General features: G+C 39.8%; 1 protein-coding gene across 6 annotated transcripts in view; it reads right to left on the bottom strand.

The window, feature by feature from the left end:
* Positions 1 to 20,929, bottom strand: part of LOC125462994 (homeodomain-interacting protein kinase 1-like) — a 121,580-nt gene that overhangs the window by 86,946 nt on the left and 13,705 nt on the right. For all 6 annotated transcript variants that reach the window (XM_048553580.2, XM_048553578.2, XM_048553581.2 and 3 more), the window contains one exon: positions 16,513 to 17,605. In XM_048553580.2, the coding sequence (XP_048409537.1) occupies positions 16,513 to 17,603 (1,091 nt within the window). In that variant the 5' untranslated portion in view covers positions 17,604 to 17,605. The remainder of the gene's footprint in view (positions 1 to 16,512; positions 17,606 to 20,929) is intronic.

The raw sequence follows: 20,929 nt of genomic DNA, 5'->3' as shown, positions 1-20,929 counted from the left end.
GATGGGTTTGGGTTGGATGATTGGCAGAGCCGTTTGTTCGAGTCTCTGCATTACTGTCTCTGCTAAGAACGCTGATATCGGCGATCCCATGGGTGTACCGATGGTTTGTCTGTAGGTTTTGTTATTGAAAGTGAAGTGGGTGGTAAAGCTTGATTATGTTGTCCTTGCTGATGAGGTTGGTGGTGTCTGGTGTATGTGTCTTTGGTTCTTCTAATAGTGTAGTCAGTGTTTCTTTGGCCAGGTTGATGTTGATGGATGTGAACAGGGCTGTTACGTCAAAGGAGACCATTATTTCATCCTCTTCTATCTTGGTGTCTTTGATGGTGTTCAGAAATTCTTGGGTGGAGCAAATGGAGTAGTGGGAGTCTTCTACTAGGTGTTTTAGTCTTTGGTGTAGTTCCTTGGCTAATCTGTAGGTTGGTGTTCCAGGTAGTGACACTATGGGTCTGAGGGGGGTTCCTGGTTTGTGAATTTTTGGTAGTCCGTAGAAGCGTGGTGTGTTGGATCCATCTGGTTTCATTTTTTGGAAATCTCTCTTGTCTAATTCTTCAGATTTTTGAAGTTTTTTGAGTAAGGCTGTGATTCGGTTCTCTAGTTGTGGGTTCGGGGCTATTGCCACCTGTTGGTAAGTGTCAGTATCTGAAATCAGTGCGTTCGCTTTCTCTTGCAAGAACCGTGACAAACACTACATTGGACAAACAGGCAGAAAGCTAGCCACCAGGATACATGAACATCAACGAGCCACAAAATGACATGACCCACTATCACTAGTATCCTTACATACAGATGAGGAAGGACACCACTTTGATTAGGACAACACATCCATCCTAGGACAAGCCAAACAGAGGCACGCACGAGAATTCCCAGAAGCATGGCATTCTGACCGGAACTCCATCAACAAACACACTGGCTCCAAATCAATCTACCACCCTCGGAGAAAAAGAACAGGAAATGACATCACCAACGCAGGAAATGACATCACCAACTCAAGGAAACCTAAACAGATAAATAGAAAGCAAGACATAACACCAGCGCTTCATCAGAGGCTCACTGATGATGTTACCTAGAATGGTGACGAAACGTCTGAAAACTAGCCTTCCAGCTCAGCAAGCAAACTTACATCCATTATTCCTAATCTTGATCATATCCAAATAGCGCATGCTAGGAAGTGCACAACTGTGAATGTCAGATGGGTACACAATATGACATCTACAATAGCTTCTCATTTGTTACTGTCTTGGTTGACAAAAGAACATGAAGCAACTGCAGAGATCCCAGATCACAACAGTGGAGGGGAGAAGGAAGGTGGTGGTGCTGGCAGACAGGGGATGGGAAAACAATTAAACTTCACATAATTTTACATTGTGCTTGGTCAAATAGTATTAGATTACTTTTTTTAGTCAAGGATTCAAGAACATAGCACATTTTAAAGCAACACAGTATCAATGACATACAATACAGCAGTGTAAGCTCTGTTCAACTTGCACACATATAAACAAGATTCTTTGAGAGAGCTTTTGGGCAACCTGCTTCGAGGTGATGTGTTTAGTTTAAATATCGGTGATAATTTTGTAAGTCAGCTACTTCTCCTGTAGCTGTTACTCCAAGTCCTCATAGGGGCAGCAGGAGTGAAAGCAAAATCAAACATTGTGGTCAAGTGAATAGATATACTTCCAGAGAAAAAAATTCTGCATTTTGGAATATATGGAAATCAAGTCAATCGTACAAAATATTAACTGCATCACAAGGCAAAAGAGATCAGAGATTACACACAAAATTCATCCAACTTGCAGCCGTGATGATGGCTGTAAAACAAGTTAAATAGCTTGTCCATGGTATTAGAAAGTGAAGATTAACCAAATAAAGAATTAAGATTGCAGGAAATCTGAAACAAAAACAAATTGCTGGAAAAACGCAGCAGGTCCAGTAGTATCTGTGGACAGAAAGTAGAGTTAAATGTTTCAAGTCCAGTGACCCTTCCTCTGCACTGCAGGTATCATTGAACTCAAAACATTAACTCTACCTTCTCTCCACAGATTCTGCCAGACCTGCTGAGTTTGTCCAGCAATTTTTGTGTGTTTCAAGACAAAATAAATGTTTGTTTTTTCATTGATTATAACTGAATTACTTAGCTAAATTTGTTTACTAAAAAGGTAAATGCAACACAATCTATTTGCAGTTTATTCATGCTCATCTATATTCAGGATGTGGCCCCAAGTATTCAAAAGATAGTTCTGCAAAAATATAGTAGTTATAGTGCAAAGCAGTTTCACCAAGAGAAAACATGGTTTCTTTTTTTCTGCAATTTATTTTTGATAATCTGCAGTAACTATGCAAAGAATGGAGATTTTAACATGTGATGTTATATCAGACTGCAAGATGTTAGCAAGAAACATTAAGAAGTTTTAATGCCAGAAGCACGGGGAACTGAAAAACAAGTTTGAGCAAACTTCACCAAACTCTTTATCCCAAGTATTTTACTTTTGCAAGCCTGTACCCTCGCTTATCAAACTGCATGCAGATGTCGTCCAGTGTTACCATACTTCATGCCTCCACAACCCTGTCTCAGAATCTCCAGCGAACCTGTTGGCTTCTATCCTCACATACATAAAGCACTTTGTCAACTTTATTGAAAAGCAGAGGATGAGATTCCAAAGTATCTATCAAGATCTACCACTCTTACTTCTTTTGACCACAGCTTCACTATTAGGCTGTTTATCCATCAAGCAGTCTTGAACCTGTTACAATTTTCTCCTTTCAGGCTCTCCCATTTTAGTCAGAGTCTCTACAATCCTGTTTCAGTCTTCTCCATCTATTCCTATAAGTCAGCCAATCCTTTTCCAATCCACTGCATTTAAGTCTCCTACTAATGCATCTTTGCATTAGGCCTTTCTCCTCTTCTTCCAAGCAGTCCCACTTCCATCACTTAAACCGCTACATTTCCTCTCTCTCTGCAACAGCTGACCATCCCATTTCAATTTTTCTTGGTTATTTGCTTTGATGCTTCCACAATGTTCTGTCACCCTTGATGCACTAGTTCCTAACTTTGTCCTTTTTCATTACTCTACATATCCATTTCATCTTAGTATCCAGTCACTGTTCCTCTTTGTTTGATGTTGTCCATGTTTCTACACTATATAAAAGTTCACAACAGTCTCTCTAGCACCTACTTCCTATGTAATAACAGCACGTGATGCTGAAATAATGCATCTCTATGTTCTGACTCAACAATTTCAAGATTCACATGACAAGCCCATTGCCTTTCGTAAACAACTTCAATTTACATACTTTGAGCATTAATTGATGATTTCCACCTAAGAAAATAAAAGGCAAGTTAAGAGAATTTGAAATGTGTAGATGCAAACTTTGGAATTTTAATTACAACTTTGTGCAAACTATTAAACTCCTTTGTTCCCAAAATCCAAAATTAAAAACTTAGTCAGACAAATTGCAATATTCCACTTTCAGGAAAAGTGTAACACTGATCTTTCTCAACCATAAATAGGTTAAAAAGCAAAGAGGATTAGAAAAAAAATACTAATCAACATTAGCTTAGACCTTCCTCAAAGAGGTCTTCGCACACAGTAGTGTCCCTGACTCTGGGCCAGAAGGGACAGTGCTGCACCACAAGAACCTTATCCCTAATTTATTTTAAACTGCATCTTATCCTAGTTCTGCACTCTTCCAAAAGATGAAAGCAAGCAGATGGCTAATTATTTCATCATTGGCTCATGTAAATTGTTGTCTCATGACATAGAGGTCTCACATAGGCTTAGTTCTGTCAGATGGCTCTCTAGACTTCAGACCTATCATTCCAGATGTATGTGTAGTTCGCAACAAGAAACTTTAACAAGTGTAAGTAATTTCCTTGAAAGTCAGACATCATCCAGCATTGAAACTATAAAGTTGTTTCTACAGTCATGGAATTAAAATTCTGTAACTAGAACCCCTCCACTGCAGCAGTTCAAGAAGGCTGCTCACCACCACCTTTTCAAAGGCAATCAAGGAAGTTCAATAAATGCTCACTTGACCAATAATGCTCTTATTATCTGAACCAACAGCCTGCTTTGGAGACTGTCAGACCAGACAATGGTCACCTGCTGTCAGGGACTTCACAATTCCTATGGGCAGCCAGAATAAGCAGGCAATACTCCATTAACAAAGGCATGATCATTTTTTTAAAGAAGTAAAGATTAACTCACACTCAAATGTTTGTCTTCCCCTCTTCTTGAGCTAATTCCCACAGACATAGGGCTACCTCTGGTACCCCATCCAAGCATTATTATCCACCGGAGGCCCTCTTGTGGCATAGTGGTAAGGCCCCTACCCCTGAAGCGGAAGGCCGAGTTCAGGTCCCACCTGCTCTACAGGTGTATATTAATCTCTTGACAGGTTGATTAGAAAAATGGGTTAAATAAAAATAAACACGCTTCTGTTTGTGTTTTTTTTAATACATACTGAAGCTTGCCTGAACTGACTTTCTCTTCCCTGGCAATTAAAATTAATTGCAGAGCCCAGGACCCCTATTTGTGCCTAATTTTCCACTAAAGCATCAACTCCTTACCTTTATCGGCTCTGCAATCCACTAGATTATATTCTTGGTAACAATAGTGGTTAGCTACATTACATGGTTAAGATTAGTGTGGTCTTAAATTTCCTTACATAGAAAAAAAATCTTGAGTGTAGCTATGTACTACTAAAACTTTAAGGGTTTAATTTTACAAGAACTAGGTGGCTCTGTGATAATACAATGTAACGGAAAGAACAATACCACTCAAAACTGACCTCAAAACATTCTTGCTCAAACATACACTGCAAACACACACTTTCCTGCATGAGTCAGAAGTACATGCTTCATTTCCAATCATCAGCGTATCTGTCGCATACTGAAACAAAACCACCCTGAATATTGAACACATCTGTAACTGATTGCCTTGCTTTACAAATGGTCCACTTTTAAATATTTTTATACATTGTTGTAGGTTAGAATGTCTCATTGCAAACACTGCACGCACAAAATCAAAAATTTATCAGAAGAAAAAATTCCTCATAAAAGCAAGTAATACAAAGGCTGCATGACAATGCCACTGAGAAATGCTAAACTTAGAACCTGAATGTTGTCCTGAAAATTATTTCAAAAACAATTTTTGAAGTGTAAGAGACAAGCAACAAGACCACTACATTGTATAAAAAGGTTAATAATTAGTTTATTTTAATCACTGGCACTGATTGAAGATGGAAGCTAAATAGAATATAAATGCAAACATACAGCTGATTTTAGAAAAGTGACATAATACATATTTAATAACATCTGTAGTGCCAACTTACAAAACAATAAACAAGCATGCCCTTTGTTTGTCATTCCAAACTGAAGGCTATTATTCTTGATAATTGAGAACTCACTTGGTACCATTCTGGAGTGCCACACGAGATTATTTACTTAAACAGTAGGGCTTAAAGACCAAATGTTCTGACAGAGTACTACGAGGACCAAGCTAACATTCAGCTGACGCAAAACTGGCAAATTAGCCCATGTTACAATAATCACACTCCAAAATGTAATTAGTTATTTTTGACATTCAAGACGTTTTGACAGATTAGGAAATATTATAAATGTAATTATTTCTATTCTTCAGGATGGAACCAAATACGCAGAAATTACACTAATTTGAACCATTGCAATATTGATTACAAATTCTCACTGCTATCAATGGATCATGTGCATTCTAGATGGAAAATTTAGCAACTGGAACATAGTTTGTAGAGTAGCTATACGTACAGTGTAAATACATTTCCAAATGATGTAATTTGCGCAAAATTATGATTGTGACTTTGTATATAGCCAGGATCATCTTCAGCATTAGAAAGATTTGTACAGTAAAAATTATTCAGATGGCTACAGTCAGAAAATGGCAGTTCAATAGCAGAAGATAAAGGCTACCTTAGGCAATTCTTGTGACATGCAAGGCAGCAACACTTCTGCAAAACTTTGGATCACATTTGGTGAAACAATGGAATAAATTTGGAACATACACATCAATTAAAAATGCCATAAGACATATTCTCTATAGTTGTTGATCCAAACTTAATCATTTAGTGCTTACCGAATTAAATCATTCAGTACGTGTGGAGCTGTAGTGTGAGCTTTTATAAACATATATAAATGGGAAAACAGTAACTCTTGGTCACTTAAGAGCAGAGACAGTGGAAATTATTTTAGGGAACAAGGAAATGCCAGAGGTAGTGAATGAATACTTTGTGATCATCTTTACAGTAAAAGGCAAGTTTAAATCCAAAAATGAACAGCAACCTAAGTGCTTAAAATGAATGAAGAAATTAAAGGATTTATCACCTGAGATAAAGTACCAGAAAAAATTGAGAGACTAAGAACTGAAAATGGCCACCTCCCTAGGTTCTCGTAAAGGTGAAAGTTGGCATTGTCCTAGAGGACCATAGGGCACTGTCATACAGACAGAGATGACTGATGGTCACCACATCTCAGACGACATACGAGTCAAAACTTCAGGACTTTCGTGATGACCTTGGCCAATACAGGAATTGAACCCAATCTGTTGGCATCACTTTGCATTGCAAACCAACCATCCAGTTAACTGAGCTAGCCAACTATGGAGATAGCATAAGCACTAGCTCTAGTCTTCCAAAATTCCTTAGATTAGGAAATAGTCGAATCAAATTGGAAGTTGGCAAATATTAAACCATTTCTCCACAAAAGACAAGACAGTAAAATCAAGCAACTACATGTAGTCAAATATACATTGTAGGAAAAAAGCTAGAATTTACTTATCAAGACTTAACAGTGCACATAAAGGAACAAAAATTAAAGATATGAGCAAGTGAACATACTTTTACGAAAGAAAATTTTTGACTTTTTTTGGGTTTTTTTGAAAGGATGAATCTAGCAAGGTAGGTAAAATGGAAATAAGTAGAAATAGTATAACAAAATCCAAAAGGTATTCATAAGCTGATACACAAAAGGATAATAGACAACTTAAGAGCTCGTGGAGTTAAAGATAATGTATTAACTGATTAACAGACAAGAACCATAGAGGGGGCATAAACAGGGTATTTTCAAGTTGGCAGGTAATGCTTAATAACTTAGATAAAGAGGCAGAGTGTAAACATATAAATTTATTAATGACACAAAGCTAGATGGAAAGGTAAACTACGGAAGGACATACAGGCCACAAAGGGATATAAACAAGTGAAGTGAGTGGGCAAAAAGATAGCAGCTGGATTATAATGCAGGGAAGTGTGAATTAATTAACTTTGCACACAAGAATAGAAAGCAGATTTTTAAAAATCTATGAAACTTGCAAGTTGGTGCTGAGAAACTTAGGCTTGTTTGTGGTAGATACATAAAGCAAGCTATCAGGAGGATGAATGGCAAGTTAGCCATTATTGCAAGTGGTTGGAGTGCTGGAATAAGGAAGTCTTGCTACAATTGTACAGGGTTTTGGTGAAAGCAGACCTGGAATATGGTGTAGAGCTGGGCTTTGGGACTCCACATTTAAGAAAATATATACTCATTCAGAAGGCAAGACAGGTCAGGATGATGAAATTAATTCCAGTTCTGTGATGAGAGGCTGATCGAAGTGAACCTATGTTCTACAGAGTTTAGACAAATGACAGGCAACCTCATTGAAAGACGCATTGTTGGTCTTCCACGGAATCAAGCAAAATGGGGAGCAGGCAGGAAAGTTGAGTTGTAGCCCAAGGTCACCATGAACATACTGAACGGTGAAAGAAGCCTGAGGGGCCATATGGACTGCTAAATCTACTTTTCCTTGAACGCCCTTAGCTGTTCCTCTTTGAAAAGCAGGATTAGCAGAAACTGAAGGGATGGGGTGGTGTTGAACACTTGGGTGGACATAAGGGGGGGTGGGTGGGGAAGAAGCGGGCACAAGACAGGGTGCACACAAGTGAGTCAGGTGATCGCCATTGAAGTGCAACAGAGAGAAAAAACAACCCTGGCAAAGCTAGCACAACGTTAAAATTATCATTAAACTACACCAATTTGGCTACGTTAGCAGACATCATAGATCAAATCTTGGAGTCTTTTTTTTAAAACAGTTACAAAAAGGAGACTATCAACTGAGCCATAAGGCAATGCAATTTTTGACACACAACAGACTACTCAGGATATCTAGTTTGTATCAACATTTTCCTTTCACAAGATCAGTTAGTTCTGATCATATTTACCCACATAGTTTACATATCGGTTGACTCCTTTTCCTTCATCCACATATTCAATCTAATCTTTTAATGTTGACATAAATTCCAAGTTTCTCTCTGAATAACCTAATTCCTCAGCTTTTCCACTCCATGGGAAGCTTTCTCTGCTCCCTGGTTTAAATCTAATTCATTTAATTTTGATTCTTCTGTTCCATGTTCTTGATCCTTCAACTACTGGAGACAACAGAAAAATAAATAAGCACAGTTCTATCTGCTCTTTGTCAGCCCTTTACAATTTACAAAGAACTTTACAAGAACAACCTGTAATCTACATTGTTTTAACAAGAAAAACGAATTACCTGATTTTCAGAGTAAAGAGCACAATCTCAAAATAAATAGGATACACAAAACTTTGCAGTATTCTCAATCTTGACCAGGACGGTGATAAAGTTTAAGAAGACATGGATAGTTTGTCAGAGTGGTCAGTCACATAGTAGATTGAATTCATAAGTGTGAAGTGATTCTGGGAAGCAGAACAAGAATGAAAATATAAAATGAGGGATAAAATTCTAAAGGGGGTTTGAAACAGACTGCTATAGGAGTTTGCATGCAGAAATTGCTGAAGGTGACAGGGCAGATTGAGAAAGTAGCTAATAAAGCCCAGGTATACCTTATGAATAGAACTTTAATAAAAACATTGCTTTAGCCTCAAATGGAAACATATATGCAATTTCAACAACACATTATACAAAAGGGTGTAATGGTGTTTACGAGGGTTCAGAAAAGAACTACAAGGGTGGTTCCAAAGATATGTATGACCTCAGTTGCAAAAATTAGATTCATGAGCCTGGGTAGCTCTTTTTAAGAGAAGGTAAAAAAAGCGATTGAATAGAGATATTCACAATCATAAAAAGGGGCTAGACACAATAGATAAGGAGAAACTTCTGCAATTAGCATGAAGATCAAGAAATGGAGAAAACTTAAATTGGTAATTGATCCAAGAAACAATGGGCATAGAGTCATAGAGATGAACAGCATGGAATCAGAGCCTTCAGCCCAACTCATCTATGCTGACCAGATATCCAAAACGTAGACCCATTTGCCAGCATGTGGTCCATATCCCCTTAAACCATTCATACTCATATTCATCCAAATGCGTTTTAAATGTTGCAATTGTAACAGCCTCCACAACCTCCTCTGGCAGCCATAATTGGAGAATTATCAACAGAGGGGAGAAAAGGCACAGCTACAAGGAGAAGGTCAGGGATTGGGACCAAACAATTTACTCTTATGGAGAATCAGCACAGAGATGATTTGCCAAATGGCCTCTGTTTTTAATCATGATATTATTTTAAAAGACTAATTTTTTCCAATTTTGTCACATCATGCACCACTTTTCTGTATGTGTCGTGTCTCTAGAGCTTCGTACCAAAACAGGGACATGAAGTAAGGTTCCACATTATAAAATGTTACATTTTAACCAAATGTTTCAGAATTTGATATAAACTATCAATTATCATTCCATGAAGGGTCTTAACCATAAACAACAAAAAGTGTAATCTTACACTCCAAGATAAAATAATCAATATAAATGATCAGCAAAAACCAATTACAAAACAATTGCTGAACAGGGTTTGAGTGAAGATTTATAGCTTGGGTGCTGGTTGTAGACGTTGGTGTGTTCACCGAATTGGGAGTATTGAATAGCAGATGTTTTGTTCCCTTACCAGGAGACATTCTCAGTGCTGTGGAGCTGCCTGTGAAGCGCTATTGTCTTGTGCCAGTGCGAATTTACATCGTCCAGTTTTTGCTGCTTCCAACAGGTGCCGGTTCCGGCTGTGCGTGGTAATGGTTGTTATATCGGATCTAATTCAATGTGTTTGTTGATGGAGTTTGTTGGTAAATACCAAGCCTCCAAGAATTCCCTGGCGGTGCTCTGTTTGGCTTATCCAACGATAGCTGTGTTATTCCAGTCGAAAGTGTGGTTTTACTCATCTGACTACATTGAAGTCAAGGACATCTGGTCATGTCATTTAGCTGCTAGCTGGTGTTCATGGATGCGAGGTGCTAGTTGTCTGCCTGTTTTTCCCACGTAGTTTTGTGGGGTCTTTGCATTGTACCTTGTAAACCATATTCGTCCTGTCCATGGTATCTATTGGGTCTTTAACCCTGGTCAGTTACTGTCTTAGTGTGACTGCTGGTTTGTGCGCTGTCATGATTCCTAGCTGTCCGAGTAGTCTAGCTGTCAGTCTGGAGGTGTTTTTGGGTATGGTGGTATTGTTTCAGATTTTGATGTGTACTGGTTCTGTTGTCTGTGGATGAAACCGCAGTGATATCCATTCCTGGTTAAGATCTGAGAGAGATATTTTTCTTCTTCCTTCTGCAGATCAGGTGTGCTACAGTGTGTAGCAGCCCTTTTGAACGGAATCCTAATGTAGCTCCTCTTGCGAGAGTCAGGGTGGTTGCTCTGATAGTTTAAGGCCTGGTCAGCATGTGTGGATTTTCTGTATACTTTTGTAGTAAAGTTACAGTTCTCTTTTCTTTCCACCATAACGTCCAGGAATGGGAGTTTGTTGTTGTTTTCCTCCTCTCTTGTAAATTTGATCCCTGTGAGTACGGTGTTGATGAGTCGGTGGACATTCTCATTTTCTATTGTTTCCATAATTTCAAAGTATTGTTCACATACCTGATCCAGAGCTTGGGTTGGGACAAACAGGCAGACAACTAGCAACCCACATCCACAAACACCAGCTACCAACTAAATGATATGCCCTGATGTCCTCCGTTTCAATGCACGCAGATGAGAAAAAAACCACACTTCCAACTGCGGCAACACGATCATTAGACAAACCAAACAGAGGACAGCCATTACATTTTTGGAGCCTTGGCATTCATCCACTGATTTCAACAAACACGTTGGTATTGGGTCGAATTCAACCATTACAATGCACAGCTGGAACCGACACCTACCAGAAGCAGCAAAAACCAGGAGCACATAAATTTGAATAGGTACAAGACAACAGTGCTTTACAGGAGGCTCCACAGCACTGAGGATGTCACCTAGTCAAGGGATGAAATGTCTGCCATCAAACCTCCCAGCTTGGCGAACACACCAACATCTACGTTGTTGAACCACAAGCAGCATACATATTTTCCTTGATTGGGAAGAAAAGAATGTCAATTGTGTGAACATGAGCAATACAATTTAAGACACTAAGTACTTTCCAGCACTTCAACCTTTCTCACTTTGTCCTATACAATTTGCAACATGAAGCAGTGAACAAGTTGGGCACATCAGGCTATCTTGAACTTACTGTAGTTTAGTCCACTTTTTGAATTAAAGTTGGCACAATGAGTGACTGCAATTGGTGAATAATTTCAATAAAATGCATCCACTGAACTGCTTAATCCTTTACAAACATACAACCAGTATGCCATATAAAACTGAACATAATATATGCAAATACTATTTCAAACTTTCTTTTAAAAGTCATGTTGTATAAGTGAAGAGCCATTTCAAAATTTATAACTTACACCTACAAATGAGCAACGAGTAAACATTTCTGCAGAGAAAAAGTGTGCCTGGGTTTATTTTCCCCTCTCCTGACAGCTCAGTGAATTTCACACCAGGATAGAGTAAATCATTAAATTGCAATTTAATAGCACTAAAAATATGGTCTATAGATAGATTTGGAAATAGTTTATCTTTCTTGTTAAAACACTTGGCTTTTGTTTTTAAAATAACCTCCCTTCTTTCAGATCAAAGTACTGAAGCAGATGTATATGAACACCACCACTTCCAAGTTCCCTGCCAAGCCACAAACTATCCTGACTTGGAACTATATCACTGTTCCTTTACTGTTGCTGGGTCATAACCCTGAAACACCCTACGCTGGTCTTACCAAAGGCCTTGGACTACAACTGCTCAAAATGGGGCCTCAATACCACCTTCTCCTGGGCAATTAAGCCCCATGCAATAAAATGCTGGCCTAACCATAAATGCCCATACCCCATGAATGAATAAATAAAAATCACTAAAGAAGCAACACTGAAAAATTATTTGGGAGTAGGTCAAACAGACAGACCTTCACAAAAACCTGGAATAGCTCACAGGGAATATTGTGTGTAAAATGAGCAGAATAGTGTGTACCTGCCTCTTGAAAGAGAAGAGAGTTAAAAACCTTTGGCCAAATTTGTACAAATTTGTGTTTATATCAAATTTGTACAAATCAAACATGCACCAACTTCATCCATGGATGGCTGAAATACATTATTACTAAGAGCAGAGCAGGACGAACAGAGTAGTGTTCTCTGGTTTACTACCGGTGCCACGAGATAGCGAGGTGAGGAACAGGGAGCGGGCGCAGCTGAACACGTGGCTACGCAGCTGGTGTAGGAGGGAGGGTTTCAGATATGTTGATAATTGGGATGCCTTCTGGGGAAGGTGGGACCTGTACAAGAAGGACGGGTTGCATCTGAACTGGAAGGGGACCAATGTCCTGGGTGGAAGGTTTGCTCGAGTAGTTCGAGAGGGTTTAAACTAGTATGGCAGGGGGGTGGGAACCTGAGCTGTATACCAGAGGTGAGCGTTGATGCAGGTGAGGCAGTAGCAAGAGGTAGACGAGCTAGTGGGAAGGATTTTCCTGGGAAGGAACCAAGGGATCGGTTAAAGTGTGTTTGCTTTAATGCAAGGAGTATCAGGAATAAAAGTGATGAACTTAGAGCATGGATCAGTACCTGGTGCTATGATGTTGTGGCCATAACAGAGACATGGGTTTCTCATGGGCTGGAATGGTTGCTGGATATTCCAGGGTTTAGAACATTTAAAAAGAATAGGGAGGGGGGAAAAAGAGGAGGGGGTGTAGCACTACTAATCAGAGAGGGTATCACAGCTACAGAAGCTTCCATTGTCGAGGAAGATCTGCCTACTGAGTCAGTATGGGTGGAAATTAGGAGCAGCAAGGGAGTAGTCACCTCGTTAGGGGTTTACTACAGGCCCCCCAATAGCAGCAGGGAGATTGTAGAAAGCATAGGTCGACAGATTTTGGAAAAGTGTGGACGCAGTAGGGTTGTTGTAATGGGTGACTTTAACTTTCCTAATATTGATTGGAACCTCCTTCGAGCAGAAGATTTGAATGGAGCTGTTTTTGTAAGGTGTGTTCAGGAGGGTTTCCTAACGCAGTACGTTGACAGGCCGACGAGGGGAGAGGCCATTCTAGACTTGGTGCTCGGAAACGAGCCGGGGCAGGTATCAGATCTTGTGGTGGGAGAGCATTTTGGTGATAGTGACCATAACACTCTCTCATTCTACATAGCTATGGAGAAGGAGAGGATTAGGCAGAATGGGAGGATATTTAATTGGGGAAGAGGAAACTATGATGCGATTAGACACGAGTTAGGAAGCATGGACTGGGAGCAGTTGTTCCATGGTAAGGGAACTATAGACATGTGGAGATGGTTTAAGGAACAGTTGTTGGGAGTGATGAGTAAATATGTCCCTCTGAGACAGGCAAGACGGGGTAAGATAAAGGAACCTTGGATGACGAGAGCGGTGGAGCTTCTAGTGCAAAGTAAGAAGGTAGCTTACATAAGGTGGAGGAAGCTAGGGTCAAGTTCAGCTAGAGAGGATTACATGCAGGCAAGGAAGGAGCTCAAAAATGGTCTGAGGAGAGCCAGGAGGGGGCACGAGAAAGGCTTGGCAGAAGGAATCCGGGAAAACACAAAGGCATTTTACACTTACGTGAGGAATAAGAGAATGGTCAAAGAAAGAGTAGGGCCGATCAGGGATAGCATAGGGAACTTGTGTGTGGAGCCTGAGGAGGTAGGGGAAGCCCTAAATGAGTTTTTTGCTTCTGTCTTTACGAAAGAAACGACCTGTGTAGTGAATGAAACCTTTGAAGAGCAGGTGTGCATGCTGGAATGGATAGAGATAGAGGAAGCTGATGTACTGAAAATTTTGTCAAACATTAAGATTGACAAGTCGCCAGGCCCGGATCAGATTTGTCCTCGGCTGCTTTGGGAAGCGAGAAATGCAATTGCTTCGCCACTTGCGAAGATCTTTGCATCCTCGCTCTCCACTGGAGTCGTACCTGAGGACTGGAGAGAGGCAAATGTAATTCCTCTCTTCAAGAAAGGAAATAGGGAAATCCCCGGCAATTATAGACCGGTAAGTCTCACGTCTGTCGTCTGCAAGGTGTTAGAAAGGATTCTGAGGGATAAGATTTATGACCATCTGGAAGAGCATGGCTTGATCAAATACAGTCAACACGGCTTTGTGAGGGGTAGGTCATGCCTTACAAACCTTATCGAGTTTTTTTGAGGATGTGACTAGTAAGGTTGATGAGGGTCAAGCTGTGGATGTGGTGTATATGGACTTCAGTAAGGCATTTGATAAGGTTCCCCATGGAAGGCTCATTCAGAAGGTCAGGAGGAATGGGATACAGGGGAACTTAGCTGCTTGGATACAGAATTGGCTGGCCAACAGAAGACAGCGAGTGGTAGTAGAAGGAAAATATTCTGCCTGGAAGTCAGTGGTGAGTGGGGTTCCACAGGGCTCTGTCCTTGGGCCTCTACTGTTTGTAATTTTTATTAATGACTTGGACGAGGGAATTGAAGGATGGGTCAGCAAGTTTGCAGACGACACAAAGGTCGGAGGTGTCGTTGACAGTGTAGAGGGCTGTTGTAGGCTGCAGCGGGACATTGACAGGATGCAGAGATGGGCTGAGAGGTGGCAGATGGAGTTCAACCTGGATAAATGCGAGGTGATGCATTTTGGAAGGTCGAATTTGAAAACTGAGTACAGGATTAAGGATAGGATTCTTGGCAGCGTGGAGGAACAGAGGGATCTTGGTGTGCAGATACATAGATCCCTTAAAATGGCCACCCAAGTGGACAGGGTTGTTAAGAAAGCATATGGTGTTTTGGCTTTCATTAACAGGGGGATTGAGTTTAAGAGTCGTGAGATCTTGTTGCAGCTCTATAAAACTTTGGTTAGACCGCACTTGGAATACTGCGTCCAGTTCTGGGCGCCCTATTATAGGAAAGATGTGGATGCTTTGGAGAGGGTTCAGAGGAGGTTTACCAGGATGCTGCCTGGACTGGAGGGCTTATCTTATGAAGAGAGGTTGACTGAGCTCGGTCTCTTTTCATTGGAGAAAAGGAGGAGGAGAGGGGACCTAATTGAGGTATACAAGATAATGAGAGGCATAGATAGAGTCGATAGCCAGAGACTATTTCCCAGGGCAGAAATGGCTAGCACGAGGGGTCATAGTTTTAAGCTGGTTGGTGGAAAGTATAGAGGGGATGTCAGAGGCAGGTTCTTTACGCAGAGAGTTGTGAGAGCATGGAATGCGTTGCCAGCAGCAGTTGTGGAAGCAAGGTCATTGGGGTCATTTAAGAGACTGCTGGACATGCATATGGTCACAGAAATTTGAGGGTGCATCCATGAGGATCAATGGTCGGCACAACATTGTGGGCTGAAGGGCCTGTTCTGTGCTGTACTGTTCTATGTTCTATGTTCTAAAAGATTGCAACTGATGATGTTCTTTTGGAAAATAAAATCGGATTTTAACTCTAAAGCTGGTATTCTTTGGCTAAAGACCAATCATAGCTTGGTCTAATGTGGTTGTGTTGTGACAGTCTAATGGTGTGATGACTACCTAGCTGATCAAGCTAAACTAGCTAGTTGACACAGTTGCTTCTAACCAAACAGTATTTAAAACTGCATAACCAACAGCTTTGAAATGGATATTCATAATGGTTGACATCTTTCAGTCAATACATGTGACTTCAAGTGAGAATGTAGATATTAAGTGGTGGTGACTATGTTTACTTTGTCAACAACATTGGTCCTGCTCAACAACAGTTTTCAGTTCTACTTTGGTATTCTACAGATGAGGATGCACATTTGATCTCAATACTCCTCACTCTGAAATCACTAGCGAAAAGAGAAAACAAGAGAGTGTTTTACTGTCAAAAGCTACACAGTGTGGAAAACTTGGAATATTATGTCAATCTTACCTCTAACCCATGTTAACATAAAGTATACTTTATCAATGAGAGCACCAGATCGATGTGGGAAGCAAGTGTGGCCAGAGAGTTAAAATAGCTAAGGCCAAAAACGGACAGCATCAGGAGTTGGGAACAAGTGGTTTGATGTAAGACCTGCATTCATCCTCCACCTCCCCAGCAAAACTCATTCCAAATTAAGATAAATCTTCATAAAGTCAACTTGGTTTAATCGTTCAATTATTACCATAACTGATGTTCTGAACTGCAAAATGACATATGCTCCAAGAAGAATTAAAATAATTCACTGACCTGTAATATCGAGACTGCAAATACGTTGAACAAACTGCTTTTAAAACATGACTGGCTGAACCAAAATCTATGACCTTCACTCTATAGGGCTGACGGGTCGGATCCACCAACATAATGTTTTCTGGTTTCAGATCTGCATGAATTAGACCAAGGCTCTTTAGTTTCATTAAGGCCGTGGCCACTTGCTGCAAGATGGGTCGTATATATTTCAAGGGCAAAGGGCTGAACTTATTCTGTTTGAGGAAGTCATACAGGTTTTGTTCCAGCATCTCAAATACCAAACAGGTATGATTCTTGTGTTGAAAGCACTCGTAGGACCGGACAAAATTGTAATCATCAGCGTTCTCTGTGCTAAGGCGATTTAAAATGCTCACTTCAATCTGTCCCTGTCGTGCATAAGATGGGTGATTTTTCAAGATCTTGATAGCCACAATTTCATTGGTGCCCCTTTTCCAACATTTCACCACCTGCCCGAATGTGCCACGGCCAAGAAACTCCAATACCTCATAACTACTGATCACTGAGCAAAGTATTTCATGTTGTACCAACTGATAATCCCCTTCATTAGTGGAACTGCCATTCTTTGAAGTTACAGTTGATGTGGTGGTGGCAGTTGTACCCACCGCAGTCCTGCCAGTGTTGTTCTGAAGCATCGGAGGTGGGTGTTCCTCAATTATTTGTACACTGCCACTGCTTTCAATCTCCTCACTCTTTCTCTTCAGTCCACATTTTTGATAGGTATCCAACAGCGTGACTGTGCTCCTGCGTGTCAAGCTCTGCACTCCGTTGGATGACCCAACAGACAAGGCTGCCGTACAGGCCCCACTGTCAGCACTCTTAACTGGGATCAACCCAGAGGCAGTGGTGGTGTGCAAGTTCTGTTCATAAGCCACAATGCTGCTCGATGCCTGGTGGGGCAGGTTTGTTTGTACTTGAGTCACTGAAGGATTTTTGCTTTGATTGCAATGTTTTGTGCTGCAGCCTTGTCCCGTTGCATCCCAGTTGATGGGCTCCACTTTCAATTTCTTCACGCTGCAAAAGGCACTGGACTTTACTGACATTGGTGAAAACACTTGCAGTTGTGAGGCCATACCTGTCAAATTAAAAAAAAGACAGTTCATAAAATAAAAATATCAATTTCAGCTCTTGATATGCAGAGTTGAAAACACCATGGCATTTTCTAGTCAAAGACCTTCATGAATACACCTCACAAAATTAAAAATTAAATAAAATGTTATCTTATATTACAAGCAAAGCACAGACCAGCCTAAACAGTTAATCTAGGTGTGTTTAACCAAAGATGGATAGTAGGAGCGTTTATTATACTGTCTTTGAAAGAACACAATCCACCTTTTCTATTAAAAAACTGAAGGTACTCAAATGTGTGAACGTATTCCCAAAGCTAACTGAAACATGTACTTCAGGTAATAAATGGTCTTCTTCTGAAACACTTTAAAAGGAAGCAATACTGTACATTTAAATACATTCAAATACTTCATAGCATTCACAGCATACTGATTCAACAAGCGTCCTTTGATTCCAGAAAATTATGAAAACTTCTTCAAAAGAACCAAAAGGAAGCTTGTCAATGAAATATGCAGCAGTAATATTCATTAGGCAAAGAAAGGAAGAGATAGTTTTCACATTTTGGTGCAAATGCAAATTTGACTTGGATATCAGAGTGCAGCCTATGCATTTTTAAACAGAGGACCCATTTTTTTGAGAAAAGGTACCTTAATCACAATTACCACCTTTAGGCAGGCGCACCTAGTGTAAAATGTGATTGAATGCATCAAAAGAATGCAGCATTGAATCAAAGACGAACTGGGCTGTTTGACCTTAGCTCAGCACAGAGTTGTCAGCTAAGCCAAGCTATTAGATGGACATTTCAATTGGTCTCAGTGCGAGAGAACTACAAAGGATGGAAATAAGATCAATGTACTGCCCCATCAATCATGTAGTCTGCCAACAGTCATTGTTTATGTTCACACATGAAGAACGATTACATATTGGTGGTACTATTGGCCTGGCAGCACATGTAAAGTCATAAAATCATCTACTGCAGTATCCTTAGCAGTGTGGAAATTGTCCCGAAGGAAGAACAGGAAAAAGGAAAACTGAACTTTTGCTATTCAATAATTGATGCACTGTGTAGAACAGGATGTAGAGAAACTGAGCAACATTGATGTTGCTGATAACAAAGTTGTAGGGACAATGGGATTTAGTATTAATCCCTGAAATTCTCCTTACAGTTCTTTCTGGAATAGCCATGCACATAAATATTCGGATTGTGTCCGATACAGTGCTACAGCAGTATCACAACCAACAGTAGTTCACCCAATCCGATCCACACACGTCTCCAAATTCCTACAGAACTACATATCCACACAGTCCAAACATACTGTTTCCTTTAAAACAAAATTAAACAAGTGTACTTTGGCATTAAGTTGCCATATCAAAGCAAACATTGTGGAAACATTAAAAACTGAAAGAGCTGCAAATGCTGAAAATCAGGAACAAAAACTGAAGATGCTGGAAAAGCTCGGCAGATCTGGCAGCATCTGTGGAGAAAAATCTCAACAGTTAACGTTTCAAGTCTGGCAACCCTTTCTGAGGAAGGGTCATCAGACCTGAAAAGTTAACTCTGATTTATTTTTCTCCATTGTGGAAATATTAGTCCCTTTGCTATTCTCTCATTTTAGTACCGCCTGAAGAGACATGATTACAGTTACTTACTACAATACACAAGCCCATGGTGAATGGTAATACTATACATTAAGCACCATTACCATCAACAGTGCATTTACAATACACCCTCAGCACAAGATGAAAACAAAATGCCAGCTAAACTTAGCAGGTCAGATTTTCTGATGTTTCTAGTTCAGCAAGACTCTTCAAGCATCATGAAGAGGGGACTAACTGGACTCAAAACATTATCTCTGTTTCTCTCCACAAATGGTGCCTGATCTCTAGCACTTTTTGTTTATATTTAGGATTTCCATCAATTACAATACTTTGTTTTTACCAGTACAAGATATTTCTGGTTCACAGTGATACTGCATTCCCTATAAGTGAAGTTTGCATCCAGTAACATGACACAACAAAACTGGTTGACAGCTCTTGGAGGAAAGAGTCAGAGTTCTTTTCTACTTTACTGCAGGATCTGTTCTGGCATTCACATCTGCTTTATCCAATTCACACTACTGGATGTTAACATACAGTGTGAATACACAGTGGCATTAGCATTTTAAAATAATAAATACAGTACCATTGGTTTTTCAAAAATCAAATTTACATTTAATCAATTATCAAATGTTCAATATTAGAGATAAAGAATAAAGTTGCTCATGCTAGAAATAAATACCAAATGAATTAGTTAATATATCAAAAGGAGAAAAAACAGTTTTGACGAGAATATTTTATGAATCCGATGACTGGGTTCATTGAAGCAATATGAAGATCAGCAAGAAACAAGTCATATTAATGAGACTTTAAACTTTATATACATTAGGGAAAATTAACAATGCAAGCACAAAGATTTACTTGATTTGTTCAGCATATCTTTCTAAAGCAGTCTTCAACTAGACAAAAAAAAAGATAAATTACTAGTGAATGAGTATACAGGGGAAATAGTAACCTAACATGTAGAGCTCCAAATCCAGAAAGGCTGACCTGAAGGAGTGACAAGTATTACCTAAAATAGGATGGGAAAAAAAATAATAATTTGCATATCAACAGTAAGATCTAATCAGGAAGGTAATTTGTGTATACTTATGAGGGGGGAAAGGGAACAATCATTAAATTATCATTGAACAAAAAACTTCCAGTGGCAGAAGCAAAACAGCTGGAATGCAGAGTGGTAGGGTTACAGAAAGTAAAAACAAGTGAAAAAGCAAGGTCAGGGATGGTAGGGAGGGGTTATTTAGAAAAGCTTGCAGGTGGTATCAAGATTAATTTTCTTTTTAGTTAATCAATAAATCAGCATAAAAGGAGGTGGTGGTCCCATTAAAAACAGATAAAGTAAAAACTTGAAACATTGTTCCTTTTAGATTGCTCTGGCATTTTGATTTTCTCGGGGAGACTAGGGAAGAACAGGGCACCTGCACATCAAGGTGGACACCATCCCAATAACATGCAACCTACTTCCTTTCCTGTATTCCCAGTTGTGAAAAAATGTAAATGCTAGGCTATTTCCAAATGTCACCACCAAATTTAGGTTGAGTGTGACAGTGACAGCACATGTGACAGCGTCAACATAAGAGTGAGAGTACGTTAACATGCACACAGTGGGATGAAAAGGGGGCTTTTGGCTTCTGCAGTACAATGGTATCCTCAGTAGCCCAGCACATGGAATATCATTGCTCTGGGATCCAAAAAGTCCAGGCATTCCAAGATTACAGCTCCCATCTACTCCCAA

The sequence above is a fragment of the Stegostoma tigrinum genome, chromosome 21, assembly GCF_030684315.1.
Source record: "Stegostoma tigrinum isolate sSteTig4 chromosome 21, sSteTig4.hap1, whole genome shotgun sequence".
Classification (NCBI taxonomy): Eukaryota; Metazoa; Chordata; class Chondrichthyes; order Orectolobiformes; family Stegostomatidae; genus Stegostoma; species Stegostoma tigrinum.
The sequence above is the reverse complement of the archived record's forward strand: the minus strand, read 5'-3'. Positions and strand labels throughout refer to the sequence as shown.